Source organism: Lepisosteus oculatus, chromosome 2 (assembly GCF_040954835.1).
Source record: "Lepisosteus oculatus isolate fLepOcu1 chromosome 2, fLepOcu1.hap2, whole genome shotgun sequence".
Lineage (NCBI taxonomy): Eukaryota > Metazoa > Chordata > Actinopteri > Semionotiformes > Lepisosteidae > Lepisosteus > Lepisosteus oculatus.
Genome location: NC_090697.1, coordinates 8,624,807 through 8,647,154, shown reverse-complemented (window position 1 = coordinate 8,647,154; position 22,348 = coordinate 8,624,807). Strand labels below are relative to the sequence as shown.

The window sequence follows — 22,348 nt, the reverse complement described above, 5'->3', positions numbered from 1 at the left end:
AGGGGTGTAACCCCGACGTCCTGGCCAAATTTATATAATCATATATCTTTGAAAACCATATGATTATAAAATTTACATTCATTCAATTAATCTCTTAATACATGAGTGTCAAAGAGCGTCTTTTTTTCACACACTTTGGCAAGATTTAAAAGCATTGGGTACCTTATTTAGCTCAGGGAAAAGCTCTTGTACAGCAATATCCAGCAGTACATAGGTCAGCTGTAAAAACAAAGCAAAGAACACCATCTTAAAAATTGTTTTTTTTTACAAGACAAAAGGAGGAAAGAGTGAGCACAGTGTTGCCCATTTCCAGATTTTGCACGAGTTACAACTTGATTTTTTTACCCGATTCATACTGCTTTGACATGCTTTTCCCCCATATTTTACTGCTACACAAAATGAGTCATGGATACAAGGAAAAACGGTGTCCAATTCAACCCTGTCTAAATGACGTATTCGCTCCCTAAACAGACAGGCATTTGGTGTTTTTTAGGCAATGACTATATCAGTTAGACATGAACACTAATGGGTTTCAGTTCACCTTCCAGGAAGTCTATCAACACAGATAATTCCATCCATGACTATTTCCAGAAAAAAAAACAATATATTAAATTGAACACTCTCTGATATGTTCCATAATTCCAAGAAGCAACACAGATTACCATACAAACACTCTTCACACAACAGAATCAGTAGTCTATTTTAAGGTCCAAAAAAGGAGTGGGACATACCTACATTTACACCCACTACCACGTTCTTACCTGCTTATTGAGAATGGGCTGCTGTAGCCCATCGAAGAGCAGCCTGATTCCCTCATACTTGGCCTCTTCTCCGATGCACTTCCCCAGGAAGTCTGAGTGGGATAAGAAAAAAAAAATCATTAAGAAGTATTTCAAGAAATTCAAAACACATCACATATGACTGAAGAAAAAAAGAAAAGTACAGAAAACAGGTCTAGTGGATGTAAAAGTCCAGCTCAATTATACATTTTAAGATTCAATGAAAAACACGTTTTAAAAATGTCCGTTTTTAAAAAGTGACAACAAGTGACTTTAGAGTCTCTTATGGATTTGGGCAATAAGTCCTACAGACAACAAGTTCCGCTGTACAGGTGAATGCTCTGTTGTCCATTTTGTGACGCCTGGTTCACAGTTCGACAATAGAGTTGGACAATACTTGTTATAAATCTCATCAAATTATAACAAATTTGGAACTAGACTATTCCATGCAGGGAACCTTAAAGTCAACTCACATTTCACCTGGTATGAGAACAAAAGATAAATATGCTAACAGAGGTGTTAGTGGGGCCAGCAGGGGACGCTCACCCTGTGGCCCATGTGGGTCCTAATGCCCCAGTATAGTGACAGGGACACTGTACTCTAAACAGGCGCCGTCCTTCGGATGAGACGTAAAACCAAGGTCCTGACTCTGTGGTCATTAAAAATCCCAGGGCGTTTTTCTCGAAAAGAGTAGGGGTGTAACCCCGGCGTCCCGACCAAATTTCCCATTGGCCCTTACCAATCATGGCCTCCAAATAATCCTCCTCTATGAATTGGCTACATTACTCTGTTCTCCTCCCCACTGAGAGCTGATGTGTAGTGAGTGTACTGGTGCACTATGGCTGCTGTCACATCATCCAGGTGGGGCTGCACATTGGTGGTGGTGGAGACCCCATTACCTGTAAAGCGCTTTGAGTGGAGTGTCCAAAAAAGCGCTAAATAAGTGTAAGCAATTATTATTATTAGTATTAGAGTATTCTGTTTAGAGAGGTACTTTCCTCAATTTTGCTTTACCTGAAAACATAACAATGTTGCAGATTAATGGAGTATTTTCATCATGTGAGTACCTTAACAGACGTAATCATGCCATACACATTAGAATGGCAGTATTGTTTTTTTTAAATAAAAAGCACGGAGGTTTCCAGAATGAGGTGACACAAACTGTACCATAAGCTGTTGATATTGTGGGAAAAAAACAATAAAAGATCCCAGTGGGAGCAATGCTCCAGGATCCCTGAGACTTTGCAACCACCTGCTTTTCTTACGTAACAAGAGTACTTCTGCTCTTCTAAAACTTCAGTTTTAGAAGACTGAAAAAACACAGAAAGAACAAAGTATGTCCCTTGAGGTAATAAAATTCTGAGCATATGCTAGAACCATCAGAATACGTGTGAAATGCAAGAGAGGGGCTTCTGAACAAAATCTCTCAGCCCCTGATCAGCAATGGAGGACAAAGCTGTTGGCATTTAAAGAAAAAAATGTTCAAGTGGGCAGCTGGGTCAGCAAGCCTAGACCGCAAAGGAGCAAGTCAAGGTTAACTCCATGCTGAAAAACAGAGGAAAAATGCAACATTTCAACTGTAGAGCCTTCTTCATGTACTGTATAACACCATTATCTGCTTATTTGAAAACAATGATACTTATAAAAGACTTATAAAAATGAAAACAATGCTGAAGAAAGTATTTGTTCTCTAAATGGCTCCTATGCATTGATGAACTCTGGTGAATGTGTTTGGCTTTAATCAATGCAGTAGGTCATATTGTAAAACAGACCTCTTTCATCACATATTGCTTTTAGAATGCTGAACCTTGTAAATGTACAATCATTTAAACAAATTGCTTATAAAATCGATGGATGCCATATACTGTATACTTGTGAAGTCCCAAAGGTTAGCTAGTAGCATCTTAATAGACTAAAGAGATGTGGATTCATCAGCTAACACTTACAATATTGCCAGCTTGGCAATAGACCTCGGACTTCAACTGAATTCAGACTTCTTGAGTTTTATTTGTCCCCTCGCAAAAATGAATATCCTTCCTCTTAAAAATCCTATACCAGGCTTCAAGAACAGAAATGTACATTTACATCCAAGCATGTCTTCCCCGTTGGCTCTTTAGTGTCTATAAACTATTTGTGTGCTGAAGGACAAGGAACAAAATGAATAGCAGTTACTATGTAGGAAAGGGGATGTTAAATATGTTGACAGGTGACATTTCGTAACAATAGCACAGGTCATGTCAAATGAAAGTCTTAAGTAAACCTATTTAGAAAATGAACAGAAAAAGGATTAATTAAGAAAACAGTAATAGGTATTGTTTTGAGGTGCTGTGGAAAAATATTGAGAATTTATGCGTCACGTATTAAAGCTGGTAAATTAAAACTAGCATCATCAAAACAGTAATCAACTTATTGTCTTTCTGTTACAAAAGTTATTTTAAAGATTTTCTTTACTAATATAGCATGTTCATTGAAGCTTTTCAGACTCCAAAATGGGATGGCTCGTAAAAATTTCCATACGCGCCATGCACCTGCACATGAGACGCGGTAAGCAACCAATTACAAAAGATTCTCTGCGAGTTTTGGTGTTCATACATTACTGTGCCATACTATTAAAACTGGACATAAGGCTGACCACAACACGAGAACGAAAATTATAAACGAGAGATCATTCAGCCCATCTAGCTTGTGTGGTAGATAGTAGTTAATTGAGCTCATCCAACCGTTTCCTGAAAGCAGCCAGGGTATCAATAACAGTGGTACTAACCAGGAATGTAGTTCATCATTTCTTCAAAGGTCTTCTTGGCTCTCTTTTGTTTGTCTTCAAAACTGCGAGGCTCACTGTTTTCACAAAATACGGCGTCTAGGAAGGGAATAACAAGAGTCAGTGTAAAAGGTAACACAGAAGACACTGCATGAGCAGGCAATCAACTGCCTTTGACATTCAAAACTACCATTTCAGAAATGTGTAAGAAATAGAGGGCTGGAGAGAGTTTGCTTAGAAAGAACGAAATCTTACGTATGCAAGTAGTGGTGGTTCATGGACAGAACACAAGCTTAGGACTATTGATCAAGGTGAAAAAACAAATCTTCACATTTTACCACAGATCTCACATAACCCACCTCTTAGCAATGTTATCAGAGAGACAACCCTGTGCTCCTGAAGGACTTGGTCTAACTTGTACTGTAGGTAGTAGTCAGTGTAGGCTTCAAGTGTGTTCTTAAACAGGATCCGGCCACCAGTCAGCAAATGGTGCAGCCAGTCGGGGATGTGAAACACCACTCGGCCTGCAGTTCAAAACACAGTCATAAAACCAGCAGCCAAAACACCTCCAGTTTATGTCACAACAGCGCCATCTAGACGTGAAAATAAAAAACACCATTTATGGGTTAACAGAAACCTAAAGGTTATAACCAACGTTTATTACTAACGTAACTATACACTGACATGTATATTAATGAAAGAAAATGCAGAACAATTATTCCCATCAGCTATGAAACCATGAAGTTCGTTGATCTAAGGCAGTGGTTCCCAGGCCTTGCACTGGAGTGTCACTGCATCTGTTAGCTCTCGCTCCAGCTGGGCTCTAACGCTCTAGTGCTCACCAATGACTTAATTGATCATCTTGCTTGCTCAGACCTTTGTTTAATTGTTTCTTCAGGTGGTCCCGATTGTCAGAAATACCCTACTTCAAGAGTACTATTTCTATTTCCTTCAGCACACAAAACTTCTCTTTGCTTGCTGCTATTCCTGACTAAATAGATCTTACTACTGTAGGTGATCAATTGATGATGCACAGACAGGTAGAAATGAGATTGTTTCATACAATCCCACAATACGTTTTTTGCTTCTGCAGTGGTCCTCTTGGTGACATTTCAGGCAACACACCTGAATGAGGGCAATCCAGGAACTAAGAATTTGATATAGAGCTAAAAGCAATCACAGTACACATCCTGCTCTGTGTGGACCCGCTGGCCTAAGGACAACACACACTGTGACGTACCGATATACATCAGGTAGTCATACACGCCCTCTACTGTGATCTTCTCCATGAAACAGTTCTGATTGTATTTCTTCTCAGAGCGACCGGCATTATTTTTGAACAGATCATTGAAAAGCTGCAAAGGTAGAAGAAAAAAATATCACATTTTAAATGTAACCACAGTATACTATATGAAAACTAATATTTATATAAGAATGAGGATGCTTGTAGTCCCTAAGGTACCGAGAACTTACAACAATTGTGAAAAATGTTTTTTCCCCCCATCTGCCACCAGTAACCACATAAATGGAAAAAAAACGTGACCAAAAGAGATCATCATTTTTTTAAAGGATCCTTGCAAAAGCAATCTAAATTTTGACATTAGTACTCCCTGTGATTTTGGTATACACCTTCAGCCATAATCTTTCAGAAGACGCTTATAAAAAAGATGTTAGCTTGTTCTTCCAATAAGAAACTGGAACCTGATATTATGGAAAAACATACCTTGCTTGGAAAGGCAGTTTCCTTTAAAACCACCTGTCTAAGTCTAAATTGAAGCTTTCATTTTAAACTACACGAAAAAATATAATTACAGAGCACTAATCATACATTTGGAGGTGTTACCAAAGTACAGGAAAATTTCTTAATGACTTACTCCGAAAAAGAAAGAACACGTAAGAAGATACCTGCCTGACTTCCAATTCAATTATAAGTAAGTGCTTCACTCAAAACGAGTCCGGTGCAAGCAGCACTAGCCCACCTTCTTGTTGTTTTCAGAAGTGGGGCTCAGGATGGTCAGCTCCGGGCGGCTCGGCTTGGGTTTTGGAGATTCGCACGAATTGAAGAAGGACAGAATAAAAGGCTCCAGGTGCTGGCCTTTCTGGAAAACCAAGATTTCCTCAGATACATTCGCGCTCCGTGCGGCTTTATCCTAAAAGGTTTATTACGCTGCACACTGCACTAACTACACTCTACTAACTTACAGTGGCCTCCACAAGTATTGGGACAGCAAAGTTAAACTTCTTATTTTTGTCTTAAATGGCTAAAGATGGCAACAGCGGCAGGAATTCTGGGTGGTACACAAAGTGTGCTTTTGCTATAGGATGCAAATGTAGACAGAATTAGACAAAACTGAAATGTACAGTCTTTAGTATTGTATCTTTGTATATGGTAATGTACATAGTATCGCTTCATGAGAACACACACCCAACGTGCCCAATTGTAAAGCAGGTGATTTTGTTGTACTAAAACCTTTTGGAGGGCATTTTAGCTGTAATGTACCTAAATATAAACAGAAACCTTATTTAATATTCCAATAAAAACTTAACCATTCATTACTGCCTTGACCGTCTCAAACTGTTCTCAGATTTTATTTGACGGTAAAGTAAAGACACTCAAGGACTTCAAATAAATTGTGGAATAAGGTGGAACATGAAATAGTGATTTAAAAAGAATGATTTTTTTTTAATTGGGTCCTAGAACTTTCAACCACAAAGAAACTTGAATACAATCACCACAATGGCTAAGGATGCAGGATGAAAAAGCCATGAGCACAGTGCCTCTAGTTGGCACACTAGGCCCATGCTAGACTGTCCTCTAGGGCACATAGACCTTGCTACCACATTCTGCATTGTGGATTTATCTGTATGAAGAATGAATCAACAAGGCCAAGGAAGCAAAGATATTTATGCAACTAACATGATAAAGCTCATCATTAAAAGAGTTGAAAAACACAAGGCGACTCGATCCAAATTAAGAAATAAGACAGCACATTTCCAGCCTAAGCAGGGCAAAGAGATGACGGTAAACAAGATATCGGGCAAAAGGATGGGAGAAAGGTGGGGAAAACTGGAATCCTGGGTTCAGGTGGTTTGTGAAAATGATTCATACTGTCCCTTGAATAGGGTTATCCACCCCTACTCTCCCGATAACTTGAGTGGTCCTTCTGCTTCTGCTTGCCCTATACAGCCCACATGGTCACCGCTGTCCTGCAGCTCCTCAGCCCACATGGTCACCGCTGTCCTGCTTCAGCTTCTCAGACCACATGGTCACCGCTGTCCTGCAGCTCCTCAGCTGAAATGGTCACCACTGTCCTGCTTCAGCTCCTCAGCTGACATGGTCACCACTGTCCTGCAGCTCCTCAGCCCACATGGTCACCGCTGTCCTGCAGCTCCTCAGCCCACATGGTCACCGCTGTCCTGCTTCAGCTCCTCAGCTGACATGGTCACCGCTGTCCTGCAGCTCCTCAGCCCACATAGTCACCACTGTCCTGCTTCAGCTCCTCAGCTGACATGGTCACCACTGTCCTGCAGCTCCTCAGCCCACATGGTCACCACTGTCCTGCAGCTCCTCAGCCCACATGGTCACCACTGTCCTGCTTCAGCTCCTCAGCCCACATGGTCACCACTGTCCTGCAGCTCCTCAGCCCACATAGTCACCGCTGTCCTGCTTCAGCTCCTCAGCCCACATGGTCACCGCTGTCCTGCAGCTCCTCAGCCCACATGGTCACCGCTGTCCTGCTTCAGCTCCTCAGCCCACATGGTCACCACTGTCCTGCAGCTCCTCAGCTGACATGGTCACCACTGTCCTGCAGCTCCTCAGCCCACATGGTCACTGCTGTCCTGCAGCTCCTCAGCTGACATCACTCCATTTTAACCATCTTCCTCCTTTCTAGGTTTCACTAGCAATAGTATCATCTGGTCCGTGTTCGAGAAATGGATATCAAACCATCCTACAGTTACCTCAAAATATTTATATGCTTATTTTGGTATAAATATATCAGATAAACAGGACTTACTTCTTTTATCAGTTTTCCAGGAACAGATTTAATAATCTTCCCTGCAAGAAAAAAAAGAAAACTGTTTCACAATTTATGAAGTCTAAGTAACCAATGAACTAAAACATTTTCTGTACTTCTTTACCATTATTGAATGCTTGGATAGAAATAACTTAACTTACCAAGATTAACATCTGGCAGCATCTTATCATGAAACTGTGATTCCATGCTGTGGGGTGATAAGAAATCTGCCAACAGCTGACTGTTGCTAAGCTCCGGATGCTGCAAAAGTTTCTAAAGAGTAAAACAAACAGGGTTCAGAAATTTCGAATAAGTATGCCCCAAGTTTAAACTATAACGCATTTTCATTCAATTGCTTGTAATTTTGCTTGTCCCTTTAAAAAGAATATAAACTTCAGAAAGATCAAGCAGTAGAATAATTTTGTTGTGCCGCAATCTATGGTCTATGATGTGCTAAAATGTCTCTATTAGCTTTTGGTATCCTCTGTAACAATTTTTCATTCTTACTAAAATCATATGCAGGATTTTAACCTAATGTAGATTTTAATGCATTGAAGCTAAGCATATCTTTGTATTGAAGTACATTAAAGCCTCAAAGCACTCTAATTACTCCGAATGCATCATTACCTAAACACTTATAAAGGGAAATTAATACCCTCCTTCCCACTGCCTGCTATAAAACTTTGTAGTGAAACAAATAGGTTTGAAAAAGAGCTATATCGATAACATATATCGGTTATGCACCCCACAAATCTGTGCAGCTGTGATGACGTGTCCCACTGGTTTCCCTAAAGATTAGCTCCAGACCTGCATGTACTATTCTGAACAGGTCACTTAACCCCCTTCTGGTCCATCTGCCAAATGAGTGGTGAACCGGTGTCCTCCTGCAAGTGAGTCTGCAGCACCAGCTGTTGGAATTCATCCACTAATCACTCTGAACAACACGCCTAGGGCAACGCCAGCTAAATTAAATTACTTTATTCATGAAAAGCAATGCACTGATGCAACAAAATACTCGGCTGTACTTTGACTCCTCTGAAAACGGACAATAACTTGCTCTACTGGTGTTCAGCGGTCATCCTCGTTTACTCTGACTGGACTGCTGGTCACGGAGCAATAATACCTGCAGGTATTCCTGGAATTCTTCTCGCTTGGACATTAAGAATTCATAGTTCTTTGGGCCAATAATTCTTTTGGAGGGAAGCTGGGCATCTGGAAATGAACCTTGATAGTCGGAGATAAAGAACAGCTAGTTGAAAATATAATAGCTTTGTAATAGGTTACAATGATATATACAATGGATATAGCATTGCCTTTGCTAATTCAGTCATTTCATCTCAACTGAACCCACCTACAGTATAATACTTGTATGTTACCAATAGATATATAAGTAATATAGTAATTGTATTATGTATTTAAGCATCTGGGAAGCCACATTTGTTAACGTTTTCTGAAATCTCTGCAATCATAAACAATAAAAAATGTGTTTACCATGGAATTCTGTCAGCTTTGATTCCAGAACATAGAATTGAAGGTATCTTCTGTACACAGACCAATGCTCAGTTTCATGACCAACTAGAATGCAGGAGGGAAAAATGAACACCATTAATAACAGCAAAATTTCCTAAAATTCAGATATTGTTAAATCAGACAACTGTTGGAGATTATCATCTTCAGAGAACACTTTTGTTCAGGTATCATGTTTTTTTAACAAACTTGACATGGAAAAAATGGTGATATTAACAAATACGGAATTTTAATAGAAATAACAGCACGCAAAAAGAATTAACATGCAATTCAGTCTTTCCGTGCAACATGGTACAAAGTGTTAGAAAGTGCTGTATATCCTTTAGGGGATAACAGACACTTCAGGTATAACTTTAAAGTTATAAAAAAGGCCTCACACCTGAAGAAGGCTCCACAGCCGAAACGTTGTGTTTTCTTTCTTCTCTTTTCAGCTTGGAATAAACCTATTACTTGTATCCTTAAAGTTTACTTGTTGCACAGTTGACTGTGTAAAATCAGTTTTTGTAAACTAATTTTGCAGTTTAATACCAAAAGTGTGTTTAGTAGTTAATCTGATTATTTGTTGTTGTTATAAATTTAAAAGCACTCAATTTTAGGGGTTGCAAAACACATCATAAACACTTATTATTCTTTATAATAAGTGTATAAATAAAATACATTTCACACAAATGGCTGCAAAAAACATATAGTTGAAATAGTTGTTTTCAATGCAAAAATATTGATAAATCCTACAATCATTTCTCATAAATAAAATGCCAAAGGACTACTTAACAAACATATTCCTTGACTATCAATGTTCTATGCTAATCTGGAACATTTAATAATGTTTTCCCTAAATTTCCATCACAAAGGCACTTAAGATGAGGTAATTATCACAACACCACTGATGATCATTTGCACTGATTTGTCGAAAATTACTCCCAAAATGGTTAGGATGGAAAAAAATGCCAGGCACAAAATATGAAAATATCTGCACTGAAAGAGGTGATTTAAAAAAAAAAAAGCTTGTGAAATTTGGAGTTTCTGGACTAGAGGGATTGGATTTTATTTCACCTAGAAAACACAACGGTTACAGCTCCAACACGTTAATGAACTGGGAACAAACAGCGCAGGTTAATCTTATTATTAAATTAATGATGTTCTGATTGTGCAGCTGAGGGACTGACTGGAACAAAAACCAACAGGTGTGTGGGTCACCACAACCAGGACTGGGAACCACCACTCACTTTAAAATAAATCCCACTCTCATCATGTTTCCTTTCCAGTGTGTCAGTTTACTACGCCTAAGTGTCTCTCCTGTTATACTTCACTCTATTGACAGCACTCAGTATAACCTGACAGATTGGATACATGAAGGTTACACATTTATACACAGCAGTTATAAGCTATACATGTAACAGCATACAAGAGGGTATTCACAAAATATGTAACAAGAACTGTAAATTTTATAAAACACATATCTGGACCTCAAATACGTGGAGTCTGTACATGAGGAGTCCATGAACAGGGCACAGTGTTTTACAATGCGATTTCAATATCATGCAGTTTTATTCAAATGTGGTTGTCATTGCTGTCTTGCAGCACTGGGGTCCTGGGTTCAATGTATGTGTGCAGGGACAGGCTGCAGTTCCCCCATGACCCTGAATTGGAAGAAGTGGGTAGAAAATGGATGCAATTTGAAGAAGGATTAACTTGCTGTTATTTCTATTAACCCGCTATGATTATTCATAGAATAACGTGAAACACATAGATCTCTGGTAAACACAAGAAACTCCACGTTCTCAGACTGAAATGCATTGGGGTCTCTCCCCTTACCTGCTTTCCTGTCATTGCGCTCCACATCGATACAGAACACTGGAAATCTCTCTTTCTTGAGTTCGTCATCAAACAGGTCCACATAGGGGATGGTGATCTTCCAGGCAGACAGATTGCGGGGCGTGCTGGGAGTGCTGATCGCCTCCACCGGGGAGTCATCCTCCATCACCATGGTGGCTTCTTCAACCTGCAGGCAAATCGCAGCCATGAAACAATACGTCTGCACATGAGGGTTAGGGTTATTGTCTTCCCAATATACGAACTCGCCTCGGACTGCAGTGAGCCGCGACACTGTGGAATGACAAAGGTCTTTGCAAAGATTTGTTATTCACAGGCAACACTAAGGCCTATGGGTCCCCAGCCAACGTTCAGATCAACTCTATCGTTTGTCCTGAATTATACCTGAGTTTTAGGCACACACCAGGACGTAATAAAAACTACAAATTATTGTTACCTGACAAAAGTATTAGAATGTCAGAAAAATACAAAAATACAAAAAAAAAAAACATTGGTGTAATTCCAAATTACCTGTAATTTAATACAGGTATCTGATTTGTGTTCATGCAAAATTCAGCACAATGTTACAGTCCTTTTGTGTATTATTTAGGGGTATCACAACAGCAAGATCATAGTAAGACTCCAACTTACCATGTCATCTTCCCCTTCTGCTAACCCAGAGGATGGAAGCATAGCACCTTCCATAGTTGTGCTTTTAAAGACGCCCTTTATTTTACTGCCAATGCGGCTGATTCCAAAGGTCTCCCCACGTTTAGAGGTATTTCTAAACATTAAATACAACACAACCACTGTCAGCATGTCGGCGAGACTTGACACATTCAGCAAGAAACGCCAAATACATCACACATGCATAATGGGAGCAAAGCACAGCCAACAGGAAGGCGACGATCTGTAAGCAGCAGGCAGGAACCTAAAGGTCTTGTTTTATACAGTATATAATTCGACGTCCACCTTCTGAAGACAGTTGCAGACTCTTAGTGCACACTATAAGCAATATATACCCATCACACTACTAAAAGATTTACAACATTTTTACAACTAACATTTGAATGCTAAGAACCTTAGCATTGAAACGATACTTCAAAGAGGATCTAACGTTTATATTGAGTGATGTACCTTCAGAACATCCAAATAATTAAATCTGAGAGAACATGTTGATTCTTAAAATAGCATCTAATCATCATTCAATCAATTTAATGCAATGATTATCGCTGCTCAAAACCAAAGAACTTGGCCCAAACTTTTTATACAAGGTGTATTTAATACACGATCTCCAGACACATACTCTAAACATTAAAAATATAATACAAAAAGCATTCTACAATACATGTTACTTAAGCTGCAACTCAGCCATCTGAATAACTTAAATGAACAACTTTAACTGCAGAGCAAAAGTAAGGGCTAAGACACTTCAAGTTCCAGTAATGAATGACAAACAAATAATAATAACAACAACAATAAAGAAATAAATAAAATGCCACCAACATATTAAAGTGCAGCTGAGTCTGAACAGTTTGATCAAGAGTTAGATGGAGAGAACTATCGCAAATAGACAAATTCACATATAACAAAGTTCACACATATACCGTTGCATAATGAACTACAGTATATGGCACGTGTGGTTAAATGACACAAGTACCACTTACTTGATATTATAAGTACAGAACTAATGCATTTGCTTTAAACTAACACTGATAAACTACAAAAAATAACAGTAACTACAAAAAGTTTAATAATCAGCTAAAATAAACATGAATCCCTCCTCTGTGTCTAGCGGATGCCTGCCCACTCTCTCTCTGCTCTCTGCCTCCGTGATTAGCATGCCCCACTGTAATGAAATGGGCAGTGAAACGGTCAGTGAGCCTGTAGCGTCGTCTCCAGCCTGTCATTCTCCACTCTGCTGTAACTGAACCTGGAGTGTTAGATGCAATACAAAAACAAGCCGACTTTGAGATGCGAATGCTGGGTAGTGTGTACTTGGGCAAGTAGCTGGGAGAAGCTCACTCACTGGCTAGATTTGTCACGGATCCTAGTCTGTTGCACTGCTAAATTGAAAGTTACGATAATCAACTTTCAGTTCGGCTTCATATTTTCCCACTCTTCTTCAACCGTCGGCCAGACCAAATTGTGAATAAGCCAAATTTGCAAATGGTCACAAATTCACAAATATCTACTGTATAAGAAAACCACTCTCCAATAGACGTGAAAATTACCATAACTTATGTTAACGGTAACGACTAGCTATTTGAAATAAAATTGAACTTTTATTAAAAATACTTTGAAAAATATATTTTATTCATGCTTGATTTGAATTAAAACACTTTTCTATAATATGTAACAGTTACGAAAGATTTTATATTTTAGAATGATTCTGTTCTCAATGCTTCTGTTCTTGACAATAAACTGCTCAATGAGCTGTGGAAGTACAGACATGCTGCCCAGGTATGTTGTTAAAGGCAATACCTTAATCAACTATACTAACTACCAAACAAGCAAGGCTAGACTTGCCTCCTCTCAATTGAAACTGTTCTTTTGTTCTATTTAGAGCTATTAAAAAGTTCAAAGGAAACAATTTCATATGTTTCAAAGAAAATAATATAATTATAATTGTAAGGATAATTTAGAAATAATAATACATAATTAACATCAACCATAAGTACAAAATTTCTATTCATGGGAAAAATAAGAATGTTAATCTGATGCAATTGTCATCACCTGAACATCTCAGTTTAGGAAATAATGGTTTTAATGGTTTTTATATTAGAAAACTATTCTGGAGCATAAACATTAGTGGGTAGCTCACAGAGATTTTTAGCACTCAGACGTATTGATGGTTTGAACTCCCATAACACTTAAGTCTGTGCTATGTACTACAGGATCAATTCTGTTTTCTGTTAGGTAACTGCTATAGTATCCTATATCCATACAGTATTTGACAGGGCCCTCGTGGTAATTGGTTTCAAACTCCATGAATACTGACTTTGCTTACTGTAGTTGTTTAATCCAGCGCTCACTAACTTCGTGTAATTGAGGTCAGCCATTGACGTCAAGGAAAAACAGCATGGGGAAGTGATTTTTCATCTATTGTTTCCACAACAGATCTCGTCTTCATGAAAATACACAGGATTTACTATTCATTTACTATATGATTAAAAAACACACATACGTACTGTAACTAATCTAACTTTATGTTTGTTAGAAACACTCCCAGCAGAGGTCACTATGCTGCAAAGTGAGAATTTGTGCAACACGTGAGAACTCAACAAAAGGCAGGTTAAGAACAAAAGCTAGTATTCAGATTGAGACAGTTATCTATACATCTCTTGGACTCTGTCATCTGTTCTCATATCAGACATATATTACTTCACAGATAATACAACCCACTTACATCTTACAGTTCACTTATGCTAAGAATCTGAGCTTTATATGTACAAAAATGGAGAGGACACCAATGACAAAATAACACAAAGACAAACATACAACTTACTAAATGGACAGGGGATCAATATTTTTCAGTGGTTAATGAACAAGATTTACAATTTTAGTACACTATTCATAGATCTAGTGCACTGTTATTCCTTCACTGGGAAATGTAAAACCTAACCCCATTCACTATAATCTCTCAAATATAAATAGGAGCAATGACAAAGTATAAAAAATGACAAAAATGGTATATGTGTTACCCTTTTTGTCAAATCAAATCACGTGGAAGGTGAAAATTTTAAAAAATTGCAAAGGGTAAGGAAATGTACATATTCAGTAAGATGTCCAAAAGACACCCTTCGTTAGTGCAGGGAATCATGCTTGAGCAAACACACAAACACAAGTCTGTAAATGGCACGTATTACAAAGACCCATGCGCTGTGAAGGGGGGGGCACGTGGTTTGTAATGGACCCTGACTTACTTTAAAGCAGCAGGGAGAGAAGGGAAAATGCCAGATGGGAGTGTGAGAGCTGACTGGACATGAGGGAAAACGGATGCAGGTGAAGGCCCTTGGCTCACAGCCGCAGCTTGTGCTATGGATGAAGGCGCGGAGCCCTGCATGTAATCCTGTTCACAGCTAGTGCCATTTTGTATAAAACAAATATGTCCAAGTGGCAGCAATCATTTGTGAGAGAAAGACAGACATATATTAGCTCAAAGGCCTGCATTCAAAGACAGGGATGATGCCACACAGCCACTCAAAGTCTTGCATTCGACTCCTTTTTCACCAGCTTCCAAGCTCATGCTGCCCTAAGTACTACCTTTGCAACAAAAAGAGCACAATTTCCCCGTTCTGATTGTAGTGCTCTTCACTACAATCTTGTTCCCCATCATACAAAACAGAATGTGTCTTAAGACTTAGCTTCCCCTTTCAAAATAGAATCCAGCTGTGCTGTAATTTTCCATCGATATATTTTATACAGATAATTTAGCATAATATACATTTGTCAATGAGTGCAATGCTCAAAAACACCTGGGTTATACTATACAGATGCTAGTCTCTCTCAACAGATGTGTGGTCTCAAAATTTAATACAAAATTAAATTAAAAACTCAAAATCCATGAAAACACACAGACATCAAATTTGAAGAAAAAAAACTCATTACTTTTGATGTTTTCTTTTTCGAGCGTCAAGATACTGCAAACTTTGAGGTCTAACAGGGTTTTATTACTAACAAAAAATACATAAGGATAGCTCTCGATTTCTTGTAGGAATGCATGTAAATCTGTGTGAAATCCCAACCAAACAATTACACACATTAATTCATGTAATGTTTAAATATTTGTACTTAAAAATGGCTGTGTGTAAAATGATTCAATTTCAAGTAAAATGTTCAAAAACTGACAAAAAGACTTCAAAACCGGGGAGAGACTGCATCACATACACAAATCAAAGTGTATGTGTGAGCCAGTCGAAAAATAAAATCTGTGCTTGTCTCACACGGTTAAAGTTAGGCCTATCTTACAAATCATGTGTGATCTTTTTTTTTTAACAAATAATTTTTGTACACATCTTTGGGTCAGCTCGTCTAATTGGGAACAGCCAAATGCACAGATCATGTCTCTCCGCAGGACTCTGAGAAACGGGGAGAATGAGGAAGTGTGAGGAGACTCCTCCGACCCGCCGCCTTTGAGCTGCTCATTTCTGAGCAGGTCACAGGCACCGTACAGGTGGCTAGAGGGGAGGCGTGTCCCCTTGCGGACAGCACCTCAATCCTCCGAGCTTCCTGATGCTGCCAGGAGCCGAGAGAGTCTATCCCCACCCTCCCCTCAGCGACCCCGCCACACTCATTGCATGTCACACTACAGTGATTTGGGATCAAGCGCGACCCTCCCATCATCCGTTTAAATAAGAATCCCATTTAACTCATTAATATTTGTTACAAAGGCAGACTTGTTTGTTTAAACTGCATTCCAGCAAGTATAGTTACATATCTTGGGAGCAGTGTTAAAAAGGCAGCTGAGTGACATTAACGCGCATCATGCTGGTGACATACTTACCGGATGTCATCCAAACTCAGGCTATTTCTGGAATAATAGGCACAAGGCATTACAACAGGCCAGGACACATACTAACCCCACGACAAGAAACAAACACAGTCACATAAGACAAACACGTCGATTTCAATGAGAAAAGGAGTACAGAGCTCTGTCATTCTGAAAACTGCCTTACTGCCTTGTGCACCTGTATTTAAGTAAGGCTAAGACCTTGAAATCATAACAACACTATCATCTGCAAACTTTTAAATGATCAGACGACAGCGCTTTTGAAAAAGGCTGTCAGAGAAAAGGAAATGAAATGTATCAGGACGATACACCCCAATACTGTATTTTTACAAGTTCGGGGATGGGTTTGTGTTGATCAGTCCCATTTTAAAAAATGAAGACCATGTGATTTTGTCCATAGAATCCATGCTTTATCGCTTGACGTGCAACAAGCCACTCTTATCCATCTATTTTCGAAACCTTTCTTCCAATTCTGGGCTGCGGGGGAGCCGAAGCCCATCCCAGCAAGCAACAGGCGCGAGACAGGGCACACCCTGGACAGGGCACCAGTCCATCACACAGCAGACACACACTCACGTCTGGGCCAATTTTCTCTGAATCCAATTCACCTGTAAATATGTCTTTGGAGAGCAGGAGGAAACCAGAGCACCTGGAAGAAACCCACGCAAACTGGGGAAGAACATACAAACTCCCCGCAGATAGCACCCCAGGAATCGAACCCAGGGCCCCAGTGCTGTGAGGCAGAGATGCTAACCCACTATGCAACCATGTCGCCTTCTATTCTAAATATTGGACAACAAACGGTAAAACAGGACAGTCAAACACGTACCTGCTTAGTTTTGAATTCCGCGCTGGGGACTCTGCTCCCCTTAACAGATGCCTAAAATACTGAAACAAAATTACACTTTATTGATGTCTTAAATTTCAATGTAATTTAAACCTTATCTGTTACTCTTTTTCATCAATCAGCTGTATAATAAATTACCTAGTTACTGACCAGAGGATCATGCAGTGCACAAGGTAATTTCATACCTAGAAACATATCGATTGTGGGCATGCCTTATCAATTGCCTTCACTCCCCATAATATCACTAATTCTTTACCTCACCTGCTGTTCGGAAAAGCAGTCCACTGTACATAAAGTGTTTGTGAAAACACCACTGTATTTTAGTTTCTCTCCCTCTACTGGCAGACTTGATCAGACACATGAAAAGATACAACCCTGCTGCTTTGTAAAAGATTAAATGTTATGAACAACAAGCTGAATAAGCCTGCAGGAGAAGATATATTTGTGACTGCACACATTGAAGAGGTTTGTGTGTGCCTGGCAAGTCAAGCATTCACAATGCACAGCCTGACTTGTTTTGGAATCAGTGTAATGTTACTATTAGGCCTAATTAAAGCCAGGATCAGGCACACATTAAACGTCAAAGATAAACACAATCTGCTTTTCAAATCATCTTAATACAACAATTGATGATAATTCCCAATTTGAAAGATTTAGTGTAACAGTGTTAACATGTTATATCTCACAATCGCAGCCTTGCCTATCTGAGTGCTATCTTAACTCCGCTACAAAAAATACACATTTATGCTTTTAGCACATTTTCTGTTTCTAAAGACTCTAGAGAAGGTTCTAAGTATAAACTGACCTTAAGAATACAATTATCAAGTATAATAAAAATATTTAATACATTTATAATACATTTGTAATAATAGCCATTGACATATCAAATTCAAATGTACCATGTTTTTATTTTAATTTTTGATTACTTCTACAATGAAATATTATAAGCAGAAAAACAGACTACACCTTTGTTAAAACCTCATGGATATGTCCAGCTTTTTCTAGGTTTAAATCCTGGGTGGGACAAAGCTGTTACACCCCTAAGCAAGGTAGTTTCCCTGAGATATAGTTGGACATTTTACTGAAGCATTCATCGGCAGACATGTAGGTTCCTTTGGTTACAGATGGCAACTGAACAAATGACTTATTTGATTCATCTGTTGATTTCCCCAGATTATTTTAGTGGTCCAGGGTATTTTTACTAAAACATCAGCGACTTAACATGGCCCTATTAAGAAAATACTTGCTTTTGTTTAGGATATGGTCACAATAAAAAAAGTCTAATTGTGCTTTAGTGCCTGGATTTGAAAACATCAACAAACAAGGAAATGCTGTAATGCTGCAGCTCGTAAAGCACAACACCGGAACAGGGAGACTTACCTCATCACTGTGGCAAAACATGGGTGTGAAGACATTTTCTAACAGAGATAAAACATGCTCATAGGCCTCGAAAAGACAGCGCATGGTCTGCAGCTTCACGACATCAACGTAGGACCCTTCCGCAACTGTGAGAAACAGTGAAAGGATTCTTCACATTACCTCGTGTTTCTAAAGTAGTCTATGTGCCCAACTCATTTTGGGCTTGATGACACTCTCCTCCAACACACCCAACCTGCCAGAGCCATTCATCTTTTCACTCGCTGTAGAATCTACTGAATCTTGTGGAAGAATGAGAAGAATGGAGAAGAGGCCTCTGTCTCGCTGCCACTGGAACTCCCTGCTTCATGACAGGTTAAGAAGACCTGGTCTCTACCCAAGGAACTCCTGCAGCCGATGGGAATCATCTCTTCACATGTTTGAACTGAACTGATTGACGCAACAGAATTCGCACTGACCAGCTCTACCACTTGACTTCTTATGCTGTTATCTAGTTATCCTTAGCGGTTGTTTTAACCGCTAGACAAAAAAGAAGAAATGTTAAAGCACAGTGAAGAAAATCAAGAAACACCATGCCAGAAGAAAACCTAAAGGACATTCAGTGCCTTGCAAAAGTATTCAAACTCTTACAGAGTTTTCAAATGTTATCGCTGTAGAGTTTGTAGTCAAGACACTTTGAAGCAGCAATTAAAATGTGTTATACACACACAACATTTAACATAAAAAAGTAAAACACGAAAATAGAAAAAAAGTGATATTTAATATTAAAGCCCTTTGCTGTGGCAAATTTAAATCAAGGTGGACAAAATTACCTGAACAAGGTAATTGTTTGTCTAAAATAACTGTGATTCATAATTTCAGAATACACCTCTCCCTGTCCCTACAAACAATTCAATCAGGCGAGGAGAAAAGTGGTTAGGGATGCCACCTTGAGATCAACAGCAACAGAGTCATAGACTTCAAAGCCTGAGATGGAAAACTCCATTCACGGATTAACAACATCCCTGGCAATGCACAGAGAGCTTGTATGGAACTGAAAACACATCTCAAATCCCACATGGAGTTTGCAACCAAACACCTAAGTGATACTGCAAACATGTGGCAAAAGGTTTTTGTGGTCAAACAAGACAAGATTAGAATTTAAATGCAAAACATTTATTCTGATGCCAATCCAACATGGTGCTTCAGTGACTCATCACCATCCCACTTGCTGCTGGTGGTGGCAGCATGATGTTATAGTTCTGCTTCCCAGCAGGGACTAGGAAGCTTCTCAAGACTGAGGGGAACAGAGATGGTGCAAAGTACTGGCAAAATCGTAGAAAAAAAAAGGCTGAAAAGAAAAGCTGCTGAAATGTGTGTGTGAAGCAAGGAAATAATCTAAAACACAAGGCCGGGGGTACACTGGAGAAGCTTAGGAACAAGAAAGTGAATGTTCTGGAGTGTCTCAAAGTCTTGATTTGAAATCTACTAAGAATGTAAGGAAAAACTTGACAGCTGCAATCCCCAAACTTCTTGACAGAGCTAATAGTTAATCTGCTATGAATGGGCAAAAACTGGATTACGCCAGTGTGCAAAGTTGGTGGAGACTTACCCAAGATGAGTTGTAGCTGTAAGTGCTGGAAAAGGTACTACTCCCACCAAAATTTGAGTTCTGGGTCTGAATATTTATGCAATCAGCATATTTCAGCCTTTTCTCGAGTTTGTGATCACATCTACTGTACCTTATCTACCCTTACAAGTCTTCAGTAGGAGCAATCAGGATTTGAATTAAATATGAAGTTTACAAACAATGTGTGAGCAGCATTTTGCCATTTCATAAAATAGAACACCAAAGGAAGGATCTTGACACTTTTGCAATACGCTGGATCCAACAATAACCACTTTGTTCTTCTAGGAATATTGCAAGAAAAATGAAACTTACTGTTTTTTATTTCCTCGACAATGAAAGGGTCAAACTGGATTTTGTCGACGCTCTCATCCAAGCAGTAAGTACTGTGGATCTTTTTCACTTCTTCATGAAGGGAGAGCATCTCCGAGTCTGTCAATTCTGGGCGTAAAATCTTGTCGTTGAATTCCTCTGACAGAAAAAAATGCCAGATTATGAAAAATAATTCTGCCATTTATTTAACTTTTTTTTTTACAGTGCGACTCCTTCCTAACCTAAAATATGCTAAATATGATGTGATCTGGTGCAGTGATTCTTGCACACCTTTAGGCGTAATTGAGCAATGTTTCCTGCTCTGAAACTGCTTTAACCAATGTACCATGCATTCTGAAACTTGGTGCCTGGTGATTAATGAAGACCGAGAGTGAAGAGTTGGTGTGAAAACGTGGCGAGTGTGATGAGTATGTTTTTGAGCTGGCCCAAGGCAAGAGCGGCCTAGAAGGAAGAGGACTGTGCAGAATTCCTCAAGAGGGGGGCAACGCAGAATTGATCCCAAACAAATAATCTAGGGGTGATCTTCAGTCCTGGTAGTCGGTAGCCTGACTTGTGTGTATAACATCATGAAAACATTTTTTCCTTCTCATAAACATTGCCGGGCACATCCTATGCAATCTGTAGTGGAAAACATGGTTCTACGATTCCATCATCATAACACCCTTCTTGCAAGTCATTCTAAATGTATATTTGAGAAATTACCATGTTTAGCAGCTGCTAGAATTCTGACTAGGTCACACACAAGTGATCACAAAACTTCTAGTTACATTCAAGACTTAACATGGGACGGATCCTCTGGACCTACGTGATAAAGGGCATTTTTATACTTGCTACATGTGTGCTGACAATAAGGGCGGAGGAAAAAAAGCTGAAACAAACACCAATCCGGTAGTTTTACTATGGCAACTGACCAAATCCAGCGCCTAGGCAACAGGAAACCCTGCTGAAGTGAGCACCCTTACCCACAGTGAGGCAAAACTGCAACACGTGGACGGCACCCTCCTGCTTCAGAAAGTTCATGAACCGGAACAGCAGGTCCTGCTGATCTCGGATCTCCCTCAGCTCCAGTTTCAGCACCTTGGCAACAACACGGAGCAATCAGGTCAGGAAACCCAAGCAACTCCTCAACGACACCAGATAGACACAGAACAGAAAAAAAGCACATAAATGCCCTTCTCTTACAGATGGCTTTTTGTTCCGTGATTCAGCATACTTCTGCAGGAAAGGGACCAGGGCTGAAGTAGGTTCAGTTGCAGGTTCAGGCTGAAAAACAGAGGAATCATTTTTTTGTTCATGCAAATTATTGTAGAGTATTAACTTGACCTATGCAGATACCTCAAACATAGAAATGGATCTCTGAACTCCACCCAAACAAGGTAGAGCTTTAGCAAATGAGCTGTTGATGATAAATTGTACCATTCTTTAAAGTGTGAGAGGGGGTTTTCTGCATTTGAGACCACAGCTAAAACTTTGAAACATTATTTGGACTTATATGAATTAATTCCTCATTTCTTTCTCAGTCTGCCCATCTTTAGTGTTATAATCCATTACATCATTTCCATCCTGACAATCTATTTACAGCAATAAGAGTAGAAAAATCTTAAGCTAGATTGTAAATATATTATTATTCATATACAACCTGTTGGATAGAATGTAAATTAAGTTATGCAAATATCAATACATAAAACAGAGGAACACACAAATGTTGACTGCACAAATGACTGTTTAAAAAAACATATTCAACTTGTTAACAATTGGACTGAACAATTTTTATTGCA

The 22,348-nt window shown here is 39.2% G+C and overlaps 1 protein-coding gene across 6 annotated transcripts in view; it reads right to left on the bottom strand.

The window, feature by feature from the left end:
- snx14 (sorting nexin 14) overlaps positions 1-22,348 on the bottom strand; it is a 36,222-nt gene that overhangs the window by 1,109 nt on the left and 12,765 nt on the right. For 2 of the 6 annotated variants that reach the window (XM_069196565.1, XM_069196568.1), the window contains exons 12-29: positions 21,753-21,833; positions 21,533-21,647; positions 20,553-20,708; positions 18,635-18,759; positions 17,237-17,295; positions 16,402-16,428; positions 11,547-11,679; positions 10,899-11,085; positions 9,048-9,131; positions 8,680-8,780; positions 7,718-7,829; positions 7,557-7,597; positions 5,520-5,639; positions 4,781-4,895; positions 3,900-4,064; positions 3,544-3,639; positions 762-853; positions 163-219 (exon numbers count right to left, since the gene is read on the bottom strand). In XM_069196565.1, coding sequence (XP_069052666.1) covers positions 163-219; positions 762-853; positions 3,544-3,639; positions 3,900-4,064; positions 4,781-4,895; positions 5,520-5,639; positions 7,557-7,597; positions 7,718-7,829; positions 8,680-8,780; positions 9,048-9,131; positions 10,899-11,085; positions 11,547-11,679; positions 16,402-16,428; positions 17,237-17,295; positions 18,635-18,759; positions 20,553-20,708; positions 21,533-21,647; positions 21,753-21,833 — 1,866 coding nt within the window. Of the gene's footprint in view, positions 1-162; positions 220-761; positions 854-3,543; positions 3,640-3,899; positions 4,065-4,780; positions 4,896-5,519; positions 5,640-7,556; positions 7,598-7,717; positions 7,830-8,679; positions 8,781-9,047; positions 9,132-10,898; positions 11,086-11,546; positions 11,680-14,821; positions 14,978-16,401; positions 16,429-17,236; positions 17,296-18,634; positions 18,760-20,552; positions 20,709-21,532; positions 21,648-21,752; positions 21,834-22,348 lie in introns of all 6 variants that reach the window. The other 4 variants (XM_069196561.1, XM_069196562.1, XM_069196569.1 and 1 more) reach the window with 2 other exon arrangements.